Source organism: Amblyomma americanum, chromosome 9 (assembly GCF_052857255.1).
Source record: "Amblyomma americanum isolate KBUSLIRL-KWMA chromosome 9, ASM5285725v1, whole genome shotgun sequence".
NCBI lineage: Eukaryota > Metazoa > Arthropoda > Arachnida > Ixodida > Ixodidae > Amblyomma > Amblyomma americanum.
This window is the reverse complement of record NC_135505.1, coordinates 105,714,878-105,736,432: the sequence shown is the minus strand read 5'-3', so window position 1 is coordinate 105,736,432 and position 21,555 is coordinate 105,714,878. Positions and strand designations below refer to the sequence as shown.

The window sequence follows — 21,555 nt, the reverse complement described above, 5'->3', positions numbered from 1 at the left end:
TTTAACTCGTAAACAAATGGTGTAAATAGTGAGGGTAAAGTAGAATAAAGACACAACAAAAAGTTTGGCTTCGGAAATTCTCATCATGACAAAAGTTTCATACAAGCAGTGCGACATTCGATACGAATGTTAAGGTCGTTGACTTACGGCTAAACACATTTCAAACAGTGACATTCATTTCTTGCAAAAACTCTACAATCATTATTTTTCCGAAATACGTATTGTAAAAGTGAATTGCATACCTGTCTTATTTTTTAGCGAAACCAATACATTGCAAAGTGGACTGGGTTGATATATTTGCTACCCAATTACTATTTTTTTCAAGCGTCGCTCTTCAGGATACAAACGGATGCAAGGAATACAGAAAGAATACAAAGACCCTTAGGTCAAAGGCCTTTAGGGTAAAGGACTTTAGATGAAAGTATGCTTTTTTCATTCCAAGCACGTGAGGACCTTAAGTGCCCACCTTAACTACAGCTACTGAACGATATTCCGCGCTCTGCCATGCTAAACTACCTGCTACTCTTTTTAATTATAGCTCCTTGCCACCTGTGCACTGGAAAGAACTCGACAGCGGGAATGCGTGCAGCTTGACGCCATTATTTGGTACAGCATAAAATTATTTTACCTGGTGCTGTACTGCATGTAGACGACAAACCTAATTAAGAGAATGAATTTTTAGTTTACCCATTAGATAAAAATTTACACACGTTATGCGAGCTGTGTATTAGAGCCGTTTTTCCAGCTTTACTTCATCAACACGCAAATGGAAGGACTATGAACTGGGTATCCGGCGGGATTTTCTTTAAAACTATTTATCATCGCTCATTTGATTTCATGTGAATTGATTTATTTGTTTCCTTTCTGATACAGAAAGAGGAGCAAGAGCAAAAGGCGAAACGCCTGACGATGGCTTTTGCCCTGTATACAGTTTGGCACAAACAGTCATTTAACATAGCTTTAAGCGAAAAAATTCGCACAGAAAATGTCACACAGTGGTGAGGAAAAAAAAGACAAATAAATGATGTAACGAGAAAAATAAGCGTATGCAGCAAACAATGAGCCGTTCCTGCCAGCACAATATATTTAGTACAAAGATGCAAATGTAACACGATTCTGAACATGCTTGTTGCAAGTTTTGCAACAACATAATAGCATCATCATAATAGCAGCAAACAGCAGGATTAAAAACGATAATGCACACCTAAAAATACAAATCATAAACAGAAGCATGGCACATTAAGTAAATTCGAAGTTATTTTCCAGCAGCAGAGCTCTAAGCGTGTTCTTGGAGAGATTAGCACTCAGATTTGTTAATTCCAGTATTTTATTCGGAAGGTTACCTCTTTGATATTTCATATGTTGCTGTCCAGAATTCGTCTTTTTTTTAGTTGCCGTAAAGTTTCTTTACAGAACACTAAAACGATGATTAGGAAATTTTCTTATTCTGATTAAAAACATATATGTTTATTTATCCTGATAGTGATACCAACTTCACGGGTATTAAAGTTCGGAGGGGGGGGGGGGGGGGTAGCAGTGCTAAATTTTTTTTGTTATCCTGTCTGACATCAAGCGAGATGTGCCACAAGGTGGCTTCACCCTCGCGTTTTCTTTCTAAAAAATACTTTTTAACCCCAGCGCCTCTCGGCATCTCTTTCATTTCAGCGCTGGCTACAGGCCTGAACGCTATCTCTCTGACCACATCGGCCAACTTGCAAAACACACTGGCTGTGGTCAAAGTCGTTATGCTCACGTCAATCATCGTTACAGGAATCGTGGCAGCATCTACAGGTAAAGCGCGCGCGCCTTTTATTGCACTCTGAGCGGGGAATATATCGGAATAGTAGCCTTGTTAGCGAGTCCTCGCCACGGTTTGCTTATCAGCAAAACATATATAGGTCCTCTTCTCAGAAAAAAAAATTGTCGAACATTGTGAGGAACCTGCGAATTTCACTAAGTCAAAACGGGACATAAGAAAACCAGTTTGCATCGGCGCTGTGGCCTTACGAAATTGGGCCACGTATATCACCTTTTGAGAAAAACAATAATAACAATAGTTGTTTTTTTGGGGGGAAAATAAATGGCGCATTGTCTGTCTCATATATTGTTGGACACCTGAACCGCGCCGTAAAGGAAGAGATAAAGGAGGGAGTGAAAGAAGAAAGGAAGAAAGAGGTGCTGTAGTGGAGGGCTTCGGAATATGTTCGACCACCTGGGGATCTTTAACGTGCACTGACATCGCACAGCACACGGGCGCCTTAGCGTTTTCTTTTAGGACACCGAGATTGTGTGCTGTGCCATGTCAGTGCACTTTAAAGATCCCCAGGTGGTCGAAATTATCCGGAGCCCTCCACTACGGCACTTCTTTCTTCCTTTCTTCCTTTCACTCCCTCCTTTATTCCTTCTCTTACGGGGCGGTTCAGGTGTCCGCCGAGATGCGAGACAGATGCTGCGCCATTTCCTCTTCCAAGAAAGCAATTATTATTATTTATTATTAAATCGCATGTGCACGTGACCTTCATCTAGCACGTGAGCTGGAGCAGCCAGGAGCAGCTGGCACCGCGGCACGCAGTAGAAATAACTAGCATAGCGCGATAAACGGCCGCTACCGTGAACCACTTAAGCGCCGGCAGTGCGCACACGCGTTGATTGGCCACACGCGGCAAGCGTGCTCGAAGCTGGCCGGCACTTGGCGCCATCTAGCGCCTTCAGGGCGATCTGCGCATGCACAGTGGCAGTTTGCAATAACGGTGGCGATATGCGGTATGCTAAATGTTTCTAATGACGCGCGGCACGTGCGCACAGGCGTGAGGTGTGATTAATGCTGGGTGGTCCTGTGCGCTGTCCGTACCAGCTTGGTTTTCGAAAGACAGAAGGCGAGGATAACCGCGGTTTTCGAAGTTGTAAAAACTGATATGGCTATTACTAATGTGCACCGACAATACCTGCCTTCAACGATGAGCACAACTCGAAAAGAATTCAGTTAAGGGGCGCCTTATTTAACGTTATCTGCTTCCTTTGTAAAGTCCGCGAATGCTAATTTTACCGCACTCCTCCCCTACCTTTGCCTGGTCATGAATGTTGTGCTTAACACTATAGAAGACTTTTGTACGTTTGCAGGGTTTTTCATGCCTCGGCGCTAGAAGTAGCGTACAAGACATGTTGTTACATTCCGATCCCGTAAAAGACCCTCCGCTTCTCGGTGCACGATACCTCCGAAGGACTTCGCGAAGCACTAGGGTTTCGGAATAGCCAGGATATGTTCAATTTTTAAAAAGTCTTGCTGGAAGAAGTGAAAGGAATAGTTTAGAAAGGGGAGCAAAACTGGCAGTTAATCCGATTATACCGAGCACGCTAGGAATTAATGGACTGGTGAATCTCGCCACCGCCCTGATAGAAAGGAAACCCGAATAATTATTTACATCCCGATCTAGCCGTGGGGAGAGTGGTGGCAACTGCCACCACACCGTTACAGAGGGCACGCTCGAAACTTCCATTCATCCAGAACAGCGGAGATGGCACCCACTACTGGCACTGACCTGACGCGCTTGCATTGAGACGGGTTGACGCCTTATATGTTCAGTTCATTCTGTGTAGTGTTCCAGAAATTCTCTGTGGCTCCTGGACGCCAGCTGCCAATTAGCTGTGCGCCGCGCTGCCGCTTTAGCTGCTGGAGAACGCACTAGAACCCTTCGCCGAGTCGCTGAGATTGGGGTGGGGTGTTCCTGTAATGGGCCCAGCCGCGACAGGGCGGCGGAATGTGTTTCTGTCGGCACTGCGACCGTCTGCATCTACAGAACGCATTTCGACGTGAACGCTAACAATTGTGTCGTCGAAGTTGTCGGTCGCAGTACAAAAGAAGGAGAAACTCGCTGGCGCTGGTAGGCATTGAGGACGGAACGCATCTCTTTTCGATGCTCCGACCCGCAACCGGAGGCCAGGCGTTGTGTTTGTCGACGTCGAAATTTTAATCGCTACTGGTGGCTCGACAACCCCGCAAGGAACGCCGCCAAGACGCGTCACATATTCACGATGGAGCGGAAAATTATGCTTATCCAGTACTTGATCGGCTGATTATGAAGCAGATATAAACGACTGCTAGTACGTACATTCGCAGCAGCACCTGCGCGCTTCGGTCTAGGCGAGAACAGAGATGTAAGTGCGGCATGCCCAACGGAGCAGGCGAAATACTGCACCTTGGCCCTGCTGTAAGATATAGTGCATTTCTACTCCATTAACAGCGTCTCCATCACTGTCACAGGCGGCGCTTTTGACAGGGCGAGAAAGCTAACTCGGAAGAATAGCACGCGTCTAGCTGTCACCCAACACGCCATTAGGGAAGGACGATCAATATTTTTCTCATGTGGATTTCTTGACTACGTTTTATAACTGGCCATGGGATGAAAATAAATTACCCATTTGGTTTTACTGCATGCATTTTGGTTTTATAATTTTTCGCTTTTTTGGAATAAATTTCTACTGTAGGAATAAATTAATTTCTTGCAATTCTATTTAAACTCGCTTGCCGCATATCTGCAGAGCCACTTTAGCCTTTGACCACTCCGGCAGTGCTGCGGTAACTTATCTTACGAAGACTTCGGAACTCAGGGGTAAAATTTTGCGTTCTTTCTCGCGGTCCGGCGAAGTTCTGCCAAACTGATTCCTTGTAAGAACCACAACTTAGAGATGAAAAGGAAACAAAATAGTGAACGCCACACCTTCAAGCAGCTTTGAGGTGTGCGAGGCGGCTATGTATTTCTTGAGTGTGCACTCGTCTCCGGTAATTTTGTTCTCCTAAAGGCACGAAGAAATATTTCTCCTGCTGTCGTGGCTTGCCTATATTCACACGATAAAAGCATAATAATTTCCTAATAAATGCGTAGAAGTTCCTGTTAAAGCGGTAGCTTGAGCCACATCCCTGCATTCCCAGTGCCGTATCGTTGTCTCCTGGAGCGCCGGTGCGCCCCTAGCGGCAGTATCTGTCCCTGTATGAAAATCTTTCGGAAGCTTCACTACCAGTAAGACGGTGCTGGAGGTCTCTCGTATTATTGCACCTCAAAAGCGATCTTTACGTTTTAAAACATCTTCCTTCAAAAATTAGTGCTGAACATCGCTCAGTCCTCCGATGTATCTTTCTTGACGCCGCAAACTGGCACTCACAAGCTTAAGACTCTCTAGGCAGAGCCCTCCAAGTGCGATGTTTTGACGCCTCATTTTATTAAGTTTTCTTTTGCTGCTTGGACTAATTTTATGCGGGAGATATGCGAGATTTTGGAAGTATTGTGTTTGAACCTTTTAAATTTCTATATGAGCACTTAATGCTTAGTGCTGAAGCCCCCCGATAAAGGTAAGCAATTAAGCTATATCTATTGAATGTTGTCTTCATTTAATTCGGTTAAGAAAAAGGGTTGAAATAAAACTTAGGACAGCGTAGCATATTGTGCAGAAGATAATGGGAAGATTAATGCAATCCGACTGGAAGTAGGAACAGTGGGTGAGAGAAGAGCATAAGTTAATGATATCCTTGCTTCCCTTAACCGGCAGTGCGAAGGGATAATTGCTGGCGGCCGCTAGAGATAACGGAATTCACTGGAAGATATGACAAATTTTGTCATTTCGTTCATTCTTTGACGAAAATTTTGAATACTGGAAAATTGTAAGCTACTGTTATGAAAACAGTGCAGGTAATGCTCTATTCTTCCTATATGTAGTAAAATCTTTCTTTTAAAGTTTTTCTCTCGCTCGCATTGAGCAGTTAAGACTGCCATACAAAAAAAAACAACAATGGCGAATACTTTTAAAACTCGTAAAAATTTAAAACAGCAAAGAAGTGCAAGCCTGGCACCGGGAGATAAGGCGGATATATTGATTGTTATAAAGACAGCTTACAATATATGAAAAATGCGTTGATAAACAATATCCCGTTCAAAATTGCTTCGTTCAGAATTGTTGGGTACATGTGGGCCGCAGATTAAGGAGGACGGATAATATTTGCGACTTAGCAGTGATCACGTGGCCAGAGCGGGAGCAGATTAGGGTTAACTAGAGATCAGCGCGAGTGGAATTTCTATTCATGTTTATGATGTTCATGACGATTAGAGTAAAACAGGAGAAGAGAATAATAATAATAATAATAATAATAATAATAATGTTAATAATAATAATAATAATAATAATAATAATAATAATAATAATAATAATAATAATAATAATTGGTTTTTGGTGGAATGGAAATGGCGCAGTATCTGTCTCATATATCGTTGGACACCTGAACCGCGCCGTAAGGGAAGGGATAAAGGAGGGAGTGAAAGAAGATAGGAACGAATAGGTCCGTAGTGGAGGGCACCGGAATAATTTCGACCACCTGGGGATCTTTAACGTGCACTGACATCGTACAGCACACGGGCGCCTTAGCGTTTTTCCTCCATAAAAACGCAGCCGCCGCGGTCGGGTTCGAACCCGGGAACTCCGGATCAGGGAATAGAACACTATTAACAAAACGCCATGTTTACTCTAAACAAATACTCTCCAGCTCTGATGTTGGAACTGAAAAAAAAACATTTCCATTGTATTATCACTTGCTTGGCGAATGGAGTGAAGTTACTTCAGGAAGTGTTCACAAGAAGTTAAGAAACCACGCATCTAGTGAAGTGCTTAGGTGGGCGTTAAGTAGAAGCGCTATAAAGAAGGAAGACAAACCTAAATGAAAGTTTACGGCGATGTAAAAGTATCGCAGCATATGCTAGTGATGACTCTATATGTAAGGAATGCTTTTGACGCCTTTCGTTAATTTTTTTGTCCCTTACTGCTCCTTTCAAGAAAATGTTTCGAAGACATGGCAATTATTTCATCTGCTGTCTTTTCTAGGAACGAATCATATCAACGGTCCTTTCCTCAGCCCTGATACCACGGCTGGTGGCTTGCTTGAGGCTTTTTTCGCCGCCCTGCTATGCGTGCATGGAGCGTGAGTGTGCTTGTCTTAATGTGCAAAAAACGCAATTTGATAGCTTGAGACCAGTTTTGTTTCTTTCGCTTTTAACTACGAGGCCAGTTCAAAAGTACGTAAATTTAAAAAAAAAATAAATTTTTTTCCTTCAAAATAAGTGTTCATTCCTGATTTAGCTCACCAAAAAAAAATATGCTTCTAAATAACGCCGTTCCCAAACTAGGGTCATAGCTGCAACCAGCTCCAAATCTCGCGAAACCGAAACTAAAAGTTTTCTACCCAAATAATTGCGCCACGTTTGCAATACTAGTCAATTTTTGCTCAATTTTCAGTTGTACACTAGTAATCATTGTTTCTGCCATCGGCGCTCATTTTTCTAAGTAGTAATTAAATAAAACACAAAATTAACACACGACGCTTTTGAAATGGATGGTTATGTCAGCCTACCACCATTACAAGATGGTTTGTAGGATAGAAAGAGGCATTTCAATAATGGCAACCGAAGACACTAGACATTTTACACCGCACTGGATCGAGCTGGTCTGCACACGCGGAAAAATCCCATGACAGTTGACCAAAAACGTATCTGGAAAAGTTCATGTCCGTCTACTGATGCGTTCAAAACACAGAAGAAAAGAGGAGCTCCACGCAAGAAAAAATAACGGAAAGCAAAATTAAGGAAGAACTTAACTACGAATTCCGTGGTTAATAACCCTCCTAAACCTGGCTTCATGGCATTTGAAGTGTTTCCCAAACATATTTGTCATTTTTCTCGCACCTCAAATCCTTGACAATCCTTCTAACGCGAGTAGTCCTAACTTTATTCCTCTACATAATTCTTTATTGCGAGTACCTGAACTTAGTATTTCTGATATATCTAGGCGTAAAACAAACGACAATAATTAAAATCGTGTGGTTATTTTGTGGCAATTAATCCTGAAAAATTCCTAAACGAAAACTACAGTGACATATAATTCGACTATTATACTATGAAATTTTATGCGATCGCAGTTACTGGGGTTTGTTGGCGAGGTTATGTCTTTTTGTGTACACTTACGAAATCAATTTGCCTTAGGATAAGATCTGTTAATGTTATGAATAATGTCAGATGAAAAGCGCATATTTTGAATATAAATGATTTAATTTTTGATAGTTAAACATCACGATAAGGCTAATATATTATTGATTTTAAAACAGGCCCCTCATTTGCAAGTAGTAATTTCTATTTTCGTAAAGGCGTAGCATACCTTAAAAACTTCACGTCTGGTTTTCTTATATTCACACTTTACACTTGACGTGGTTGGTGGTTGCTTTTTAGAAAAGGAAAATTGTGTCGCAAATATCTGAATTCGCAGTGCCTTCTTTGGCGATAGCAATATTAGAGTTGATTCCACCCCGCGGGCAGAAAGAGAAGAGAGGAACCCCAGTACTGTTCACATATATGCGATGGGCGAAAAAAACTCACAAGATGTTTACCGCTCTGTAACCTGACATCCAGCGACAGCTCTTAATGCATTTATATTTCACGACGTATTCAGTTCGAGATTATAAGAGCGACTTCTTATCTGTATAGTTCTAGTGAACTAATTTTAGTTTTCCCCAAATACTGCTTTTTCCAATACCTGTCTTCTCCAGTCCGCCGATAGGTCGTGGTGAATATATTTTAATTAAAATGTTTAGGAGGTTGCAGAGGCAGTTGGAGCTCTCAGTCCGGAACCGCAATCGCGTAGCCTTCTGTACGGGCTCTGTCGATGAGTTCTTTTTGACTCGTTTCATCCGAGCTGATCAGAGCTGCCTCCCACCCCTCCTGCTTTGGCTGGTTATTAATAGTGACCGCCTGATTTCGTTGGAAGGCCCATACCGTACGGTGCAGATCCGCCTTCTCCCCGCAGAATTTGCATGGCGAGTAAAATGACTCCGGATCTATTACGTTCAGACTTCAAGGGTTGTTGTAAGAGTTGAACTGTAGCTTTCGGAGGTGTAATTCCTCCCCTTTGTCCAGTGTCTTAACCGGCGGAGGCTAGACCCGACGGAATAATCTTAAGTGCTGAAGTATGTCGGTGTAAGTTAGTAGTGGGGTAGGAGGTTCCACGACCGTCGTACTGGGTGCTCGGGCTGAGGCATGGGCGCTCTCGTTCCCTGGGATTCCTTGATGACCTGGTACCCATATTAAGTGTTTATTTGCGGGTTGGTAGCCACGGGTGTTGCTAATTTGCAGGATTTTAGCAGCTAGCGGTGCTATCATGCCCATGAGGTAATTGCGATACGCTGTCCGTGAATCTGTGAGAATGCATTCCGAGGTAATGTATGTTGCAGCTAAAGCAATCGCCACTTATTCCGCAGCCAGTATATCCTGGCTAGCCATTACTATTCCGTACATTGTTTTATTTTAGTGCACTACCGCGACGACCGTCATTCCCTGCTCGGGACTAGCAGCATCGACATAGAGCACGCCATCGCGCCCACCGTAGTGCCTTTACATAGCTCCGGCTCGTGCTTTTCGTCTTGACTGGTTAATAACGGGGTGCATATTGCTTGGTAGTGGAGCTCCCTTCAGTTGTCTTCTCCATGAGGCTGGGATGTTGTTTTTGTTGTCTAGCTGTCGGGGGCAATTGATGTTTAAATCGCTGAGGACTTGTCGGTCAGTCCGAGTACTGGAGAGCCGTACCACCTGCGCCGCTATCAGCTCGTGGACGCCCAGTCTTAAGGGCGTGTCCGCCGATGTCGCAAGAGGGAGACCCAGGGTCTTTTTGTAGGCTTTACTGACTATGATGTTGAGGTTCTTGATGTCAAGATTATTGAGACGGAGATAAGGTGCTGTGTAGAGGACGCGACTTACAACGAAAGCCTGCACCAGTCGCAGAGTATCTTCTTCGCACATTCCTTATTTCCGCGTCGTTATCCTGGCGATCATTCTGGCGACTTGCTTGCTCACGATACGCAGTTTCTAGAAGATGGGGAGGTTGCTGCCGTTGTAATTTACGTACAGGCCCAGTATTTTGAGGGTCTGAACTTCTTTGATAGGTGAGTTGTCAGCGTGGATGTCGATAGTGTCCTGACTCTTGCGGTGACGGAAGACTATGAGTTCAGATTAGTCGAGAGAGCATGTTAGTTTACACACCCGTGCTTGATTCTGAAGTGTTGTTGCTGCTGATCGCTGTTTGTAGTTGTTCTTCAAACATTCTCATACTTCTCATGGTTGTCTATATGGTGTTGCAGCTATAGCAATCGCCATTTCTTCCGCAGCTATACGTCCTGGCGAGCCAGTGTTAGTCCGTCCATTGTTTTATATTGGTGAACTACAGCGACGGCCGTCATTCCCTGCTCCGGACCCGCATCATAGACATAGAACACGCCCTCGCGCCCACCGTAATGCGTTTTAATAGCTTCGGCTCGCGCTTGTCCCTGATTGAGAGGGGTTGGGAGATTCAGGAGTGCAATGTCGAACAGAGGTACGGATAGTACTGACCCTTGCGGAGTGTCTCTCGTGCCCGTCTTCACTTGCGTTGTTTGTTTTGTGCCGGTGCTGAGGTTGACGGCTCTGCCTGTAAAGAAATCGCAGATGTACGAGTAGACTCGCTGGCCACAGTTTGTGCTATGGAGGTTGTAGAGGATCGTGGAGTGCTTGACATCCGCCGATAATCCTCTCCTCGGGCGGTGCGTTTCGCAATAGCTGCTGCAGAGGGACCGGGCTAAATTCGTCCGTTTTGGCCATACTCTCCTTTTTTACACGGTAACCACTCTCCAAATGGTTCTCGTGGCAACCATCCTCCGGTGAGGCTTTCCTACGCCCTCGCTATCCACATCACCTTTCACGGTAACCCTCCTTCTTGGTACGCTACTACCCTCGGAGGGATTCTCACAACAGCTACACTCCGCTTGAGCCTTACGCTCGCCATACCGCGATCCTTCCACGGCAAATATTTTCCGGTCGGCGATTCCTCCGCTCTCCCCATACTCTCCTGCTTCGACGGTAACCAGCTTCCCGACAGTTCCCGTGGCAACCACCTTCCAGTTACGCCTTCCTACGCTCTCGCCATGCCTTCTTCATGGTAACCCTCCTTCTTCGAATGCAACGACCCTCAGGCGGGTTCTTTTTGCAACCACCCTTTGCGTGGGCCTTACCCTAGCCATACCTTTCTTTGACGGGGACCACCCTGCGGTAAAGTTTTCCTCCACTGTCTCCAACCGTCCTCCTTCCGCGGTAACCATTCTCCGGTTGGCGAATACCCGTTGGCGCCACGTCCTGCTGCTTCTGCAGTAACGAACTTCCGGACAGTTCCCGGGGTAACCGCCTTCTGGTTACGCTCTCCCACGCTCTGACCTTATCCTTGTCCTTAAAAAATAATTTCCCTCCGTTTCGCTCCAGTGGCAACCGGGCCCTCTTGCTGCCAGCCTCCTTCAGCGCCTCGCAGTGCGAATCCATTTCGTTTTTCGCATTGTTTTCAGAAGGGCACGCTGGCGGTAGACGAAATTCACTAGAGATGCGACGGGAAAACATTGTTTCCACTGGTACGATGAAAAAAACGCTGGAATTTGCTTTATCACGCTGGATGTGCCACTGGTACAGATCTCATGGCATTAGAACAAGTGCTGTTGGAACCGCGCAGTTTCCACTATCGGCTTGGAAATAACTGGCAGTCAGAAAACTAGGAATGGAGACATTGGGAAAATGAAAAATATTTTGCAAGTAAGCGCTGTTTTCTTGCAACTGTTTTTACTACTGGATCGAAAATAAAGGCAATTTCTTTGTTCTTTTGTGCTTTTAAATGGGCCAGTCAATCGTTCTTAAAGCCACAATCAGAATCGTTTTTTTAACATTCGGCGAACACTTCTTACAAAATTGCGCGTTACTGAAAAGAAAACGTCGTTTTCTGTCAACATGCGCACTCGGGCAACATAAAATGTAGCAAAGCAGGAGAATAGCCAGTGTATGAATGGACTGTCAGCGACGATTTAGTGCGAAACGATGCAAAGGAGCTGCTTCTCCCTAAAGAATGAATGCTTTTCAACCATGTGATCGTGTTTAGCTAATAGAGTCCACGAGCTGCGCATTGAAAATAAACGCGCAAATCTAGGTAGTTATATAATAATTCTACTTGCACAGTAGCCGATACTGTGCGAATGGACGATAATGGGGTAAACACCCTCTGGTTACGCCTTCCTGCGCTCTCGCAGTACCCTCCTCCTTCCACAGTAACCCTGCATACCCTACCAGGGTAACTACTCATCGGTTGGTTCCCATGGCAACCATGCACCGGTTTCGGATCCACATCGTCCGGGCACAGATTCTGCCGCTGTCGCGTTCACCTCCTGACGCGATTACCTATTTGAAGAACCCCAGGTAGTCGAAATTCCCGCAGACCCTCACTACGGCGTCCCTCATAATCTGAGTCGATTTGTTGCGTTGAAGGCCATAAATAGAACATAAGTAAAGAGATACATGTGTTCAGAAAACCTTGTCCAAGGTGATATAGCATTCACGCTTGACGTAGGTCTTCAAGTATGGCAGCACAGCAAATTTGGCTGCGTTACTGCATTGCCAGTCAGGTGCAAATTTTAACAATTCTGAAAAAAACCCAAAGGTGATATTAAGCAAGCCGTCTCTGAAGAAGGTTAAAACTTTTTTGCCCTCGGTTTCAAAACAAATGTGAATTTGATGGCAATCTAAATTAGGGGGAAAGCGAATTGTAACTGTGGAGGTCTCTGTAGGGGAGCTGATATTTCAGCATCATAACCTTAGCTTCTTCGAATTCCCCAAAACGCCTTCTCATGACAACTTTAGCACTCTAAAATTCTATTTTGATGAGAAGGAACTAAACTACACCTGAAAAAGCAACCAATTATGCTTGAAACCAAGAGCTGTAGTCGCATGGCATAGCATACCCCTAAGAGTAGTAAACAGCACTGACTGCCTTAGATTAACCGGAAGGTGCATCGCTACACACCCATTGCAGAGATTTAGATGTCCGCGTAGTTGTAACAATGACTGACTCTGGTGACTTCTACATTACGTTCCATTTCTCTCCTAGGCCCAGCATCTGCTATATTGGAGAAGAGATCAAGAAGCCGTTCCACACTATTCCAAGAGCTCTCATCCTCGGCGTGGGGATAGTCACATTTCTGTACATCCTCACAAACGTCGCCTACTTCGTTGTCCTGGAATCCGAAGCAATTGTTGCTTCCGAAGCCACAGCACTAATTTTTGCTGAAGAAAGCTGGGGAGTGGCTGGCGCAGTCATCATATCAGTAATAGCGTCCATCAGCACCTTCGGAACTCTGTCTTTAGGATTCTTTAGCAACAGTCGCCTCGGTTTTGCAGCCGCTAGGAGAGGCCACCTGCCTTCATTTTTATCATTGATCTCTGTTAAGTCCTCAGTTCCCGTTATTTCCACATTGTTTCGAGGTCTTTGTGCTGTGGCCTTCACGGCAATGGGCTCTGTTGAATCCGTGGTAAGCAGCCTCCAGTTGGTCGCAGCTCTATTTAACATCTTGACATCGTTGGCTCAGGCCAGGCTGCGATTTACTATGAAGGACGTTCCGAGGCCGTTTAGTGTCCCTTGCTTTCTTGTATTTATAACGTTTTCTTTAAACCTTATATTAATTATCGTGAAAGTGATGCACGCCACTGATTACGTCATCTTTATTGTTTTAGGTATCGTGCTTCTTTCCGGCATTGTAGTGTATGTTGTTTTTCATGTCTGGAAGTGCGTCTTCCCCTATATGTCCGATGTGTCCACTTTTCTGCAGAAACTCTTCGTGTGCGAGCCGTGCGCTCATATCAGTATGAAAGAGGAGCGATCATATTCTTTACCGCCAGAAAAGGCCACATCGCAGACGGTAGCTCACGAAAACCTGACACCTCTTTCCCTTTCAATTTCCGACGCCTTACGAAAAAGATCTATAGTGACTCGCTTCTAAACTTTTCGCGTATGTCTTGCTAATCTAGTTGAAATAAACTATCTCTGACGCCTGAAATATTGTCTGTCTTACCCGCTCCGTCCGATTACGTGTGCTAGCAGACAAAAAAAAAAGAACTGTTCTATTAAACGAATATCACACATTAAGAAACCATCATTATGCTAATAGTGTGGAGAGAAAAAATTATCAGGTGCTCTTATTCTCAAATAACTTCTTTTTTTTTTCATTTGCATGAGCGTGACGTTAGTCTCGAGGTGGGATAGCAAAAGCCCTTCAAAAATTGTTAAGAATGGTGAATTCGAACCCATAGAGGTTTCCTAGAAGGCCAACGTGAAGGCACAGCTGTTGAGTTTGCCGAACTCGGACCTGGAAGGAGTTCCTAGAAGACCGACATGGAGGTCAATGAGTCGTCGAGAAGACACGCAGCTGCGAGGATTGGCATTCGCGGAAGCAACGGCGACAATGGCGGCGTCAGGAGGCCGAGTCTGTCCTCGGGTCGCCGGACGGAGTGGGGCTTGCAACAGTTACGCTGCGCCTGTCAATTGAAAGACGGCTGTGACCACGAGATAGTTCCCGCGTTTCGCACAACAGGTCGGGTACTAGAAGGTCGTTAATCAACCTGTTTGGAGACGGCTTGACATTCCTTTACTACGGTGGCGCCGAACCCGCCACAATGGTTACTTCTTTATCCCTCTCCAACTGCTGGGAATCTGCGTGCCCTTCCTTTCCAACAAATGCAACGGCCTGGTCACCATGGCGTCATCGACACAACAGTGTTGGGGCATTGGCTTTTCCCCTTTCTATCGACCGAGCTGCGAGAGAGCATCAGCACCCTCACCTGCCTTGGACGGTACCATCACTTTCTTCATCTGCTCACTTGATTGGGCCTCATTCTTCGAACCTTATTCCCCATTCAGGAACTTGGGGAATAAGAAGGGTATTTAGCAGGGTGCTGGTTTGTTACAGACACACTCCTGTCTCGACTGCAAATATGCAAAAATAAACCTACTGTACAATTTCCTCTTAACGCAGTCCGACACCATCCTTCGGAGCCGGGACCTGTGGTGCTGAACAAGTCAGTCAACCCAAGGGGTCCCTCCGTCTTCACCTCTGGTAGCATCAGTGGGATTCAAGCGCAGTCCCCAGCAGAGTAGCAGAGTATATGACCGGTCCTTTCACGGTGCTGCAGCTAGCCACCCTACCATAGCAGCATGCAGTCTGGCAGTCCCAGAGGTGCTTATGTTCAGTAACGTGCTTTACTGACTAAGCTAAGGAGGTGGCAACTTCAACCTTTCAATTTAGAGTTTATTTAGGTTCTTTCGAACCTAACCTGGACAGTATTGACTTACATATGTAACGCACTTCCTAATTTTTGTTATGTAAAGTTTGAGAAGAGCTTGATCGCAAACGCGTGCTCCTTAATACCATAGCCGGGACTTTACCTGCCGGGCCGCGTCAAAAACCTTGAGGGTCTCTGGAAATAACAGAGAACTAAGACTCTGCACGCTACGCCTGCTTAGCCAATTTTAGTGCGCGCCAAATATTGTCAAACAGTGACGTCATCCTCATTCTCGAAATATTGAGCTCACTAAAAATTCGTCGCTCACAGATCATGGTGGTTAAATAAAGCGACCTATTAAAAACCTCACCAAAGTTCACGTCCTGGCACCGAAGCCTTCACGAACAATTTCCCCTCCTCTCCGTGTCGCGTGTGAGTCGAGGCGAAGATTGTGCAGCTGGACTCCAAGTGGTGTTTTAAGTGGATCGTGGCCATGCACTCGCCGCGCTCGAACACCTGTTAAAACGCAGCACAGCGGACGTGCGCTGCGCATGAGTTCGTCTCTCGCAGCTTTTCAGGGCGTTGAAGCTGGCGATGCTCTCGCTTATGTGCTCTTAACTCTGTAGAACTCAGTTGTTAAACTGGCGCGTTCAGATCCCTGCAGGTTGAATTCACGGTGCCTTGAACCACAGGCTTGTTCAAAGCCTACAGTAGAGCGGAGTGAATTCGATGTCATTTCATTATTCCCTGTCAACACTAAACACAGCTTCCAAAAGTAGTTTTGTCGGAAACCTTGGACTGAGTGTTCCAAAAAATGTCCGGGTTACGTGAAACGAAAATCTGCAAAATGATTTATCAAGGAAAAAATGAGGCACCATAATGGTAAGTCATTCATTCATCTCTTTGCGTCTGATTCTAATTCTCGAGAAAAGAAAGCTTGGGAGCCGATATGTCACCGTCATCTTTAGTGGCGACAAGCCTTGAGAGTAGTTTTGGAATGTAACTAGCACGTTTTAAGTATGAAACATATTAACTCCCCTTCTGGACAAGCAACTCACAAACATAACCATTATTTTCTGGATATTATTCGAAGCAAGTAGTCAGACTTGTTCTTGATTGATTACTTCATATTTGTTTGTTTTGCTTTCTGAGGCATTCATCGCACCTTCACTTCTATTGATTTCGTTCTTTCTCGCGTGACTAAACCCTGCAACGAGCAGACTGTGGTCTCTCATTTTCTCATGTTTACAAATGGTTTTCATTTTCCAGTACTCGCTGCAGTCGTGAACACTTTTTCTTTGAAGACATCCATGAATATACAGAACGCACTCTTTGTGGTGAAGCTTGGCGTGCTTCTAGCCGTCATTGGAACTAGCGGCGTGTGGCGCGTTTGAGGTGCGTACCGTTTGGCATGTGCACCGATCACTGCTGTTATTTCAGTAAAGTGTGATTCGTATATTCTTACCTCTGCTGATCTGGCCCAATGACAACTAGTCTTTTCCGAGCTGTTTCTTTACCTTCCTGCTGTTGCGAGTGACATGCATATATTAATTTTCTCCTATCATCACAAATCTCTGCATAAATCATCAACGTGATATCTTTCTACGAAGTACGCCGCACTGTTTCTTCTAGGCTTGTTTTCTACCTTTCTCATAAATACGTAAGGATTATACTTACAAGAGCAGAAATTTGGGCAAGTTGGTGCATATTCCTGGCTGTTAAAGCGTGAAAGGAAATACATAGATAGAAGGAACGGCATGGAAAGGCGCTAGCGTTTGGAAGAACTACGGTTTTTTTCAGACACCGTGACCAAATAGTTCGCGAGATCATGGAAACCTTTTATACACGTCTAGATAAGAACAAGTGCATCAGCCAAATTTCGTTTTGTTTGACTGACAATGAATTGAGTTTTAGGCCGCATCGCTGGGGTTTCAAAGATAATCTAGAGGTGTCCGTTTGATTCTTTTGTGTAGGTATCGGGAAAAGATTGGCGCCTTTATTTGGTGGTTGGTTTTTTGTGTGTATGGTTTTTGGTTCGCTTTCTTACTTATCCCCGGTTCTTTCTCGAATAAACTTCAATTGCGAGTTAGCGCCTGTCCATGTCGTTCCTACTTTCCATGTGTTTCGGTCGCGTTTTACCAGCCATGAATGCGTAAAGATGCCGACAGTTGTTTTTAGTGTTTACACACCACTCTAAGATAAACAAGCTAGTACAAAGTATGCTTTTTCAGTGCCACCTTCAGCGCTGAAGTCGAAAAGAAGGGGGATCGGTTACATGCAGAGTAGAAACCTCAAAGTAACGGAAACTGCCGCCGTGTTGTCGCCTAGCCGCCGCCACTTCTCGCCTCCCAAGCCGTCTTCAATTTCTGTGAGGACGCGCTTCTTCAGATTCTATTGTCGATCCGGTCCTCAATATCGCGCTAATTTATACCAACGGTGAGCGTCGTACGCTCGTACCAGCACGCTAGGTAAACAGGCTATAGCATACCATTCATTTCTGTTGCCGACATTCACACATCGGCATCGGGCGGAACAAGGAAATTTCTTATTATAAGCGAGGCGTTCACAGGACACTTTTTGCCGAGAATGACGAGAGGCTGAGAGCAATTGGAAAAACTCTGAATTACCTTTCTTCCTTGAAGGGTTTGTCTACGGGTGGGTAGTCAATATGCAGTACAGTCACTTTGAGCGTTCATTAAGACCCCACCTCCAGCGCGGTCTTTTACGGTGCGCTCACTTTTATAGCATCCGTGTAATACTGTCTGAACCTAAGTTTGTTTGTTATTCCTCCTTACTAGAAATATTTCATAAATAATTATAGCCGATATATTTATTCTCTAATGATCCCAAATATCTGAATAGGTGGAATGTCAGAAATGCCAAGGCACAGACTGATAACCGCTGCCAGCAAACTATAAATTCTCGGTGCCAAACTGTACTGACGGTTTACCGTAACCATTATCATTATAAGTGCATAGATTCCAAATCAAAACTCAGTTCGTAGTTCTTTGGCAACGAAAAAACACATACGATACTCAGAGGTGTGAACTCAAGTGCTTTTTGCACAAAAATTTCTTATTCAAATCAGCGAGGAATTAAAGGATTGGAACTGCCTACCGGCCTTCCGCCTATATGAACTTTATTCCAAATAGAAGAAGCTCCTTTCACCGGGTAACTAGCTAAAAACTAGGTGGCATAAAAATGAATTACCATAAAAACTCCGCAATGCGCACAACAAGCACAGCGATGGCGAGTATTGCTGCACTGCCGATTAGGGAGTCGCAACACGCCGACTTTTCAAGTCTTTTACCATACAGGACCCTCACATAAAATGCTGCTCAAGCTCCTCCAGATTGCTGCTAACATGCTGCTCAGCAAATAGAATTTTATTAGGAAAGGGTATAAAAGGGATTTAAATGATGTACAGAAAAATCAAAATATGAATGCTTCAACACATTCTCACTGTAATAGGACGAGTACGACATAAAACATAACCTTACTGGGCACCCAATAGGTTTTCACCGATATTTTTACTGAAGGTGCATGTTTTTGTCGTATAAAACAATGTCATAATGAAGTGATGGAAAAGAAAGCCATTAAAAGTGCACGAGAAGCAACAAAGCGGTTGTCGATAAAAAAGGTTGATCTCGCTCTTCGCCGCCCTGCTTTTGTGAGACCTCTCGAAAAAAAAAAGCGCACAAGAGAGTACAGGGAGGCAAGAATGAACAGGGCACGGTGCTCTTCCAACCGAGGCTTAACTGCACGTGTCTTGTCTGATGAACATAGCCAGGCGCTAAAAGAAGAAACAAGGTGATAACTCAGAGCGATAACGCGTATCTTGGTCATCAATATGTTGTCACTGCCATGGCGCACACTTGGCCAGACATGAATGGTCGTTTTTAGTGAATCTAATCTAGGCAGTGCACCCATAAGTCTCACCTCATTTTTTAATCAGACATCTTGCGATGATCTCAGTGGTCCCTTTATGCTTGTGCTTTGTAATGACTCGTGCGTTGTAATACTTGGGCGTACACTGCCTAAAGTAGGCAGCGACATCGCCTTTTTATGGTAGTTTTTGCGCATCACTTGTGTTCGACCAGCCGTTCATTTAAGCATGTACACGTTCGCCCATGTGACTTCTTCCTCAAGGTAGCCGCACGCAGTACACAACCGGTTCGGCACAAATACAAGGGGTCACTATCTACACATATAAGGCGAAACATGCCCAATAAACCGCCAGCTGCAGTAGCGCCGTGTCTCTGCCCGTTTGTTTCACCCGTTTTTGAACCGTCTCGCACACATTGTTTCAGGAAGCCATGAACGAGCTCGTCCACCATTCCATTCCTTTGAACTTTGCTAGATCATTCTTGTGAAGCACAGTCACGGTACTATCGCCTAATATTTTTCTGTCCAAAATAATATACTGCTCATTACCTCCCCCCTCCCTACTGCACTCTCTGCTTGGCCGATCCCCCAAGATGGGTACGGGGTGCTAGATGCCCAGAAAACAACAGTAATCTGGCAGCTCACTAGCGCCCCGCAGGCACTGGGAGTTTTGTTTAAAGTTTTCGCTTTTTAAATCATGCCTCTTATAACTCTGATTACAGGTCCAGCCTTGCTCAGCAAGGTGTCCTTCAATGGCCCCACGACTCCTGGAAATCTAGTCAAAGCATTTGCGGTGGCCATATTCACTGAAGCTGGAAGGTATGAACTTCTGTCCAGCATCAGTCGATTTTGTTTAAATCTTGCCAAGCACTTTCAGCTCTATAAATGCCTGCATGGCGGAAGAGATGTCCAGTCCATCTCGGATAATCCCAAGGTCTCTCATGGGCGGTGTGTTCCTCGTGACCGGTCTGCTCGTCCTCACGAACATAGCTTACTTCATTGTCCTGGAACATGAAAACCTGACTTCCTCTGAAGCGACTGCGGCCACCTTCGCCCGTGTAACATGGGGCACAGCCGGCAAATTCCTGGTGCCCATTATGGTCTGCGTTTGCACTTTCTGTTATAACTGCAATGTTCTTCTTATCAGTTATCAGATGATGTCGACGGCTACACGTGCCAATCTGGTTGCCTATCTTGTTTTCTTACTTTGTTTCCCTTCCCCTCATTTCTTAAGCTGTCTTATATATTTGGACGTGCATTGCAAATAAACGCCCATTCTTCCAGCTTGTCAGCTTGTGTCTGCCTCGACTGCGCCAATGATATCAAAACTTGCCTACTCACTCTCCGTAACAGCAGGTCACGAGACATATACGATCTTAAACTCCAACCAATCAAATATGTAGCCGATGTAATTAGCCCAGTTTTAGAGCACATTTTTAATTGTTGCCTCGAACATGCGATGTTTCCCCGACGATTGCAGACTGCCAAAGTAACCGTTGTCCATAAGGGTGGAGAAAAAATGACCTGTCCAATTATCGGCCAATTTCTATCCTCCCCATTTTCTCGAAGTGTTTTGAAAAAATAATATACAAGAGAAGGTCCAGTTTCTGCGAGAAATGTAACATATTAACGCCTAGCCAGCATAGCTTCAGGAAAAACTTTCTACATAAACTGCGCTTCTAACCCAAAAAGAACTAATTCTAGACTCCTTTGGACAAAAACTTTTCACTCTCGGCATTTTTATTGATTTTTCGAAAGCGTTCGATCGCATCAATCACAGCACAATCTTGGCGAAACTCGAACACTATGGTTTTCGCGGAAAATTTCATCAAATAATTACCTCATACCTTAGTTGCCGTGTCCAACAAGTAACAGTAGACAACGAGTCATCAAATTTTATACATCTGCCTTCTGGTGTGCCGCAAGGCAGTATATTGGGACCGCAGCTTTTCCTTCTTTATGTAAACGACATAGTCGGCATTAGTAAACTTCCAACTTTTGTCATATATGCAGATGACACCACTCTATTTTTCCGATCAGCACATGTGCGAGATCTTGAACAGCAAGCTACAGATTGTTTGCAGAAACTTCACGAATGGTCTGAGTCCAATTCACTGATCATAAACACTTGAAAAAGCAAAGCTGTACTTTTTAGACCTCGTAATAAGGATCCTGCTGTCTCAAAAGTTCATCTAAAAATGGGTTCATCCGTCATTCAAATAGTTCCTACGGTCAAAAGCCTAGGAGTGCTTTTTAATTAAAATTTATCATGGGATGAACATGTTGAAAAAGTCAGGGACAAGTTGTCCAAAGCTGCTGGTATGGTGTCCCGCCTGCGATACCTCTTTCCAAAGCATATTAAGCTGATGCTGTACAACGCACTGTTTTCCTCTGTTGCTAGCTATTCTATTTTGGTCTGGGGAACAACATCATTTATGAATATCAAACGGTTGCATTTACTTCAAAAGAAAATTGTTCGAAATATTGTTAACGCTTCACGTTTTGAACATACGGAACCAATCTT

General features: G+C 44.5%; 1 protein-coding gene across 7 annotated transcripts in view; it reads left to right on the top strand.

The window, feature by feature from the left end:
- LOC144103960 (putative L-type amino acid transporter 1-like protein MLAS) overlaps positions 1-20,427 on the top strand; it is a 34,169-nt gene extending 13,742 nt beyond the window's left edge. For 5 of the 7 annotated variants that reach the window (XM_077636697.1, XM_077636699.1, XM_077636700.1 and 2 more), the window contains 3 exons: positions 1,666-1,791; positions 6,868-6,964; positions 12,979-13,924. In XM_077636697.1, the coding sequence (XP_077492823.1) occupies positions 1,666-1,791; positions 6,868-6,964; positions 12,979-13,867 (1,112 nt within the window). In that variant the 3' untranslated portion in view covers positions 13,868-13,924. Of the gene's footprint in view, positions 1-1,665; positions 1,792-6,867; positions 6,965-12,978; positions 13,925-14,899; positions 16,542-19,753 lie in introns of those variants that run through there. The other 2 variants (XM_077636701.1, XM_077636702.1) reach the window with 2 other exon arrangements.
- The last annotated feature ends 1,128 nt before the right edge of the window (positions 20,428-21,555 follow it).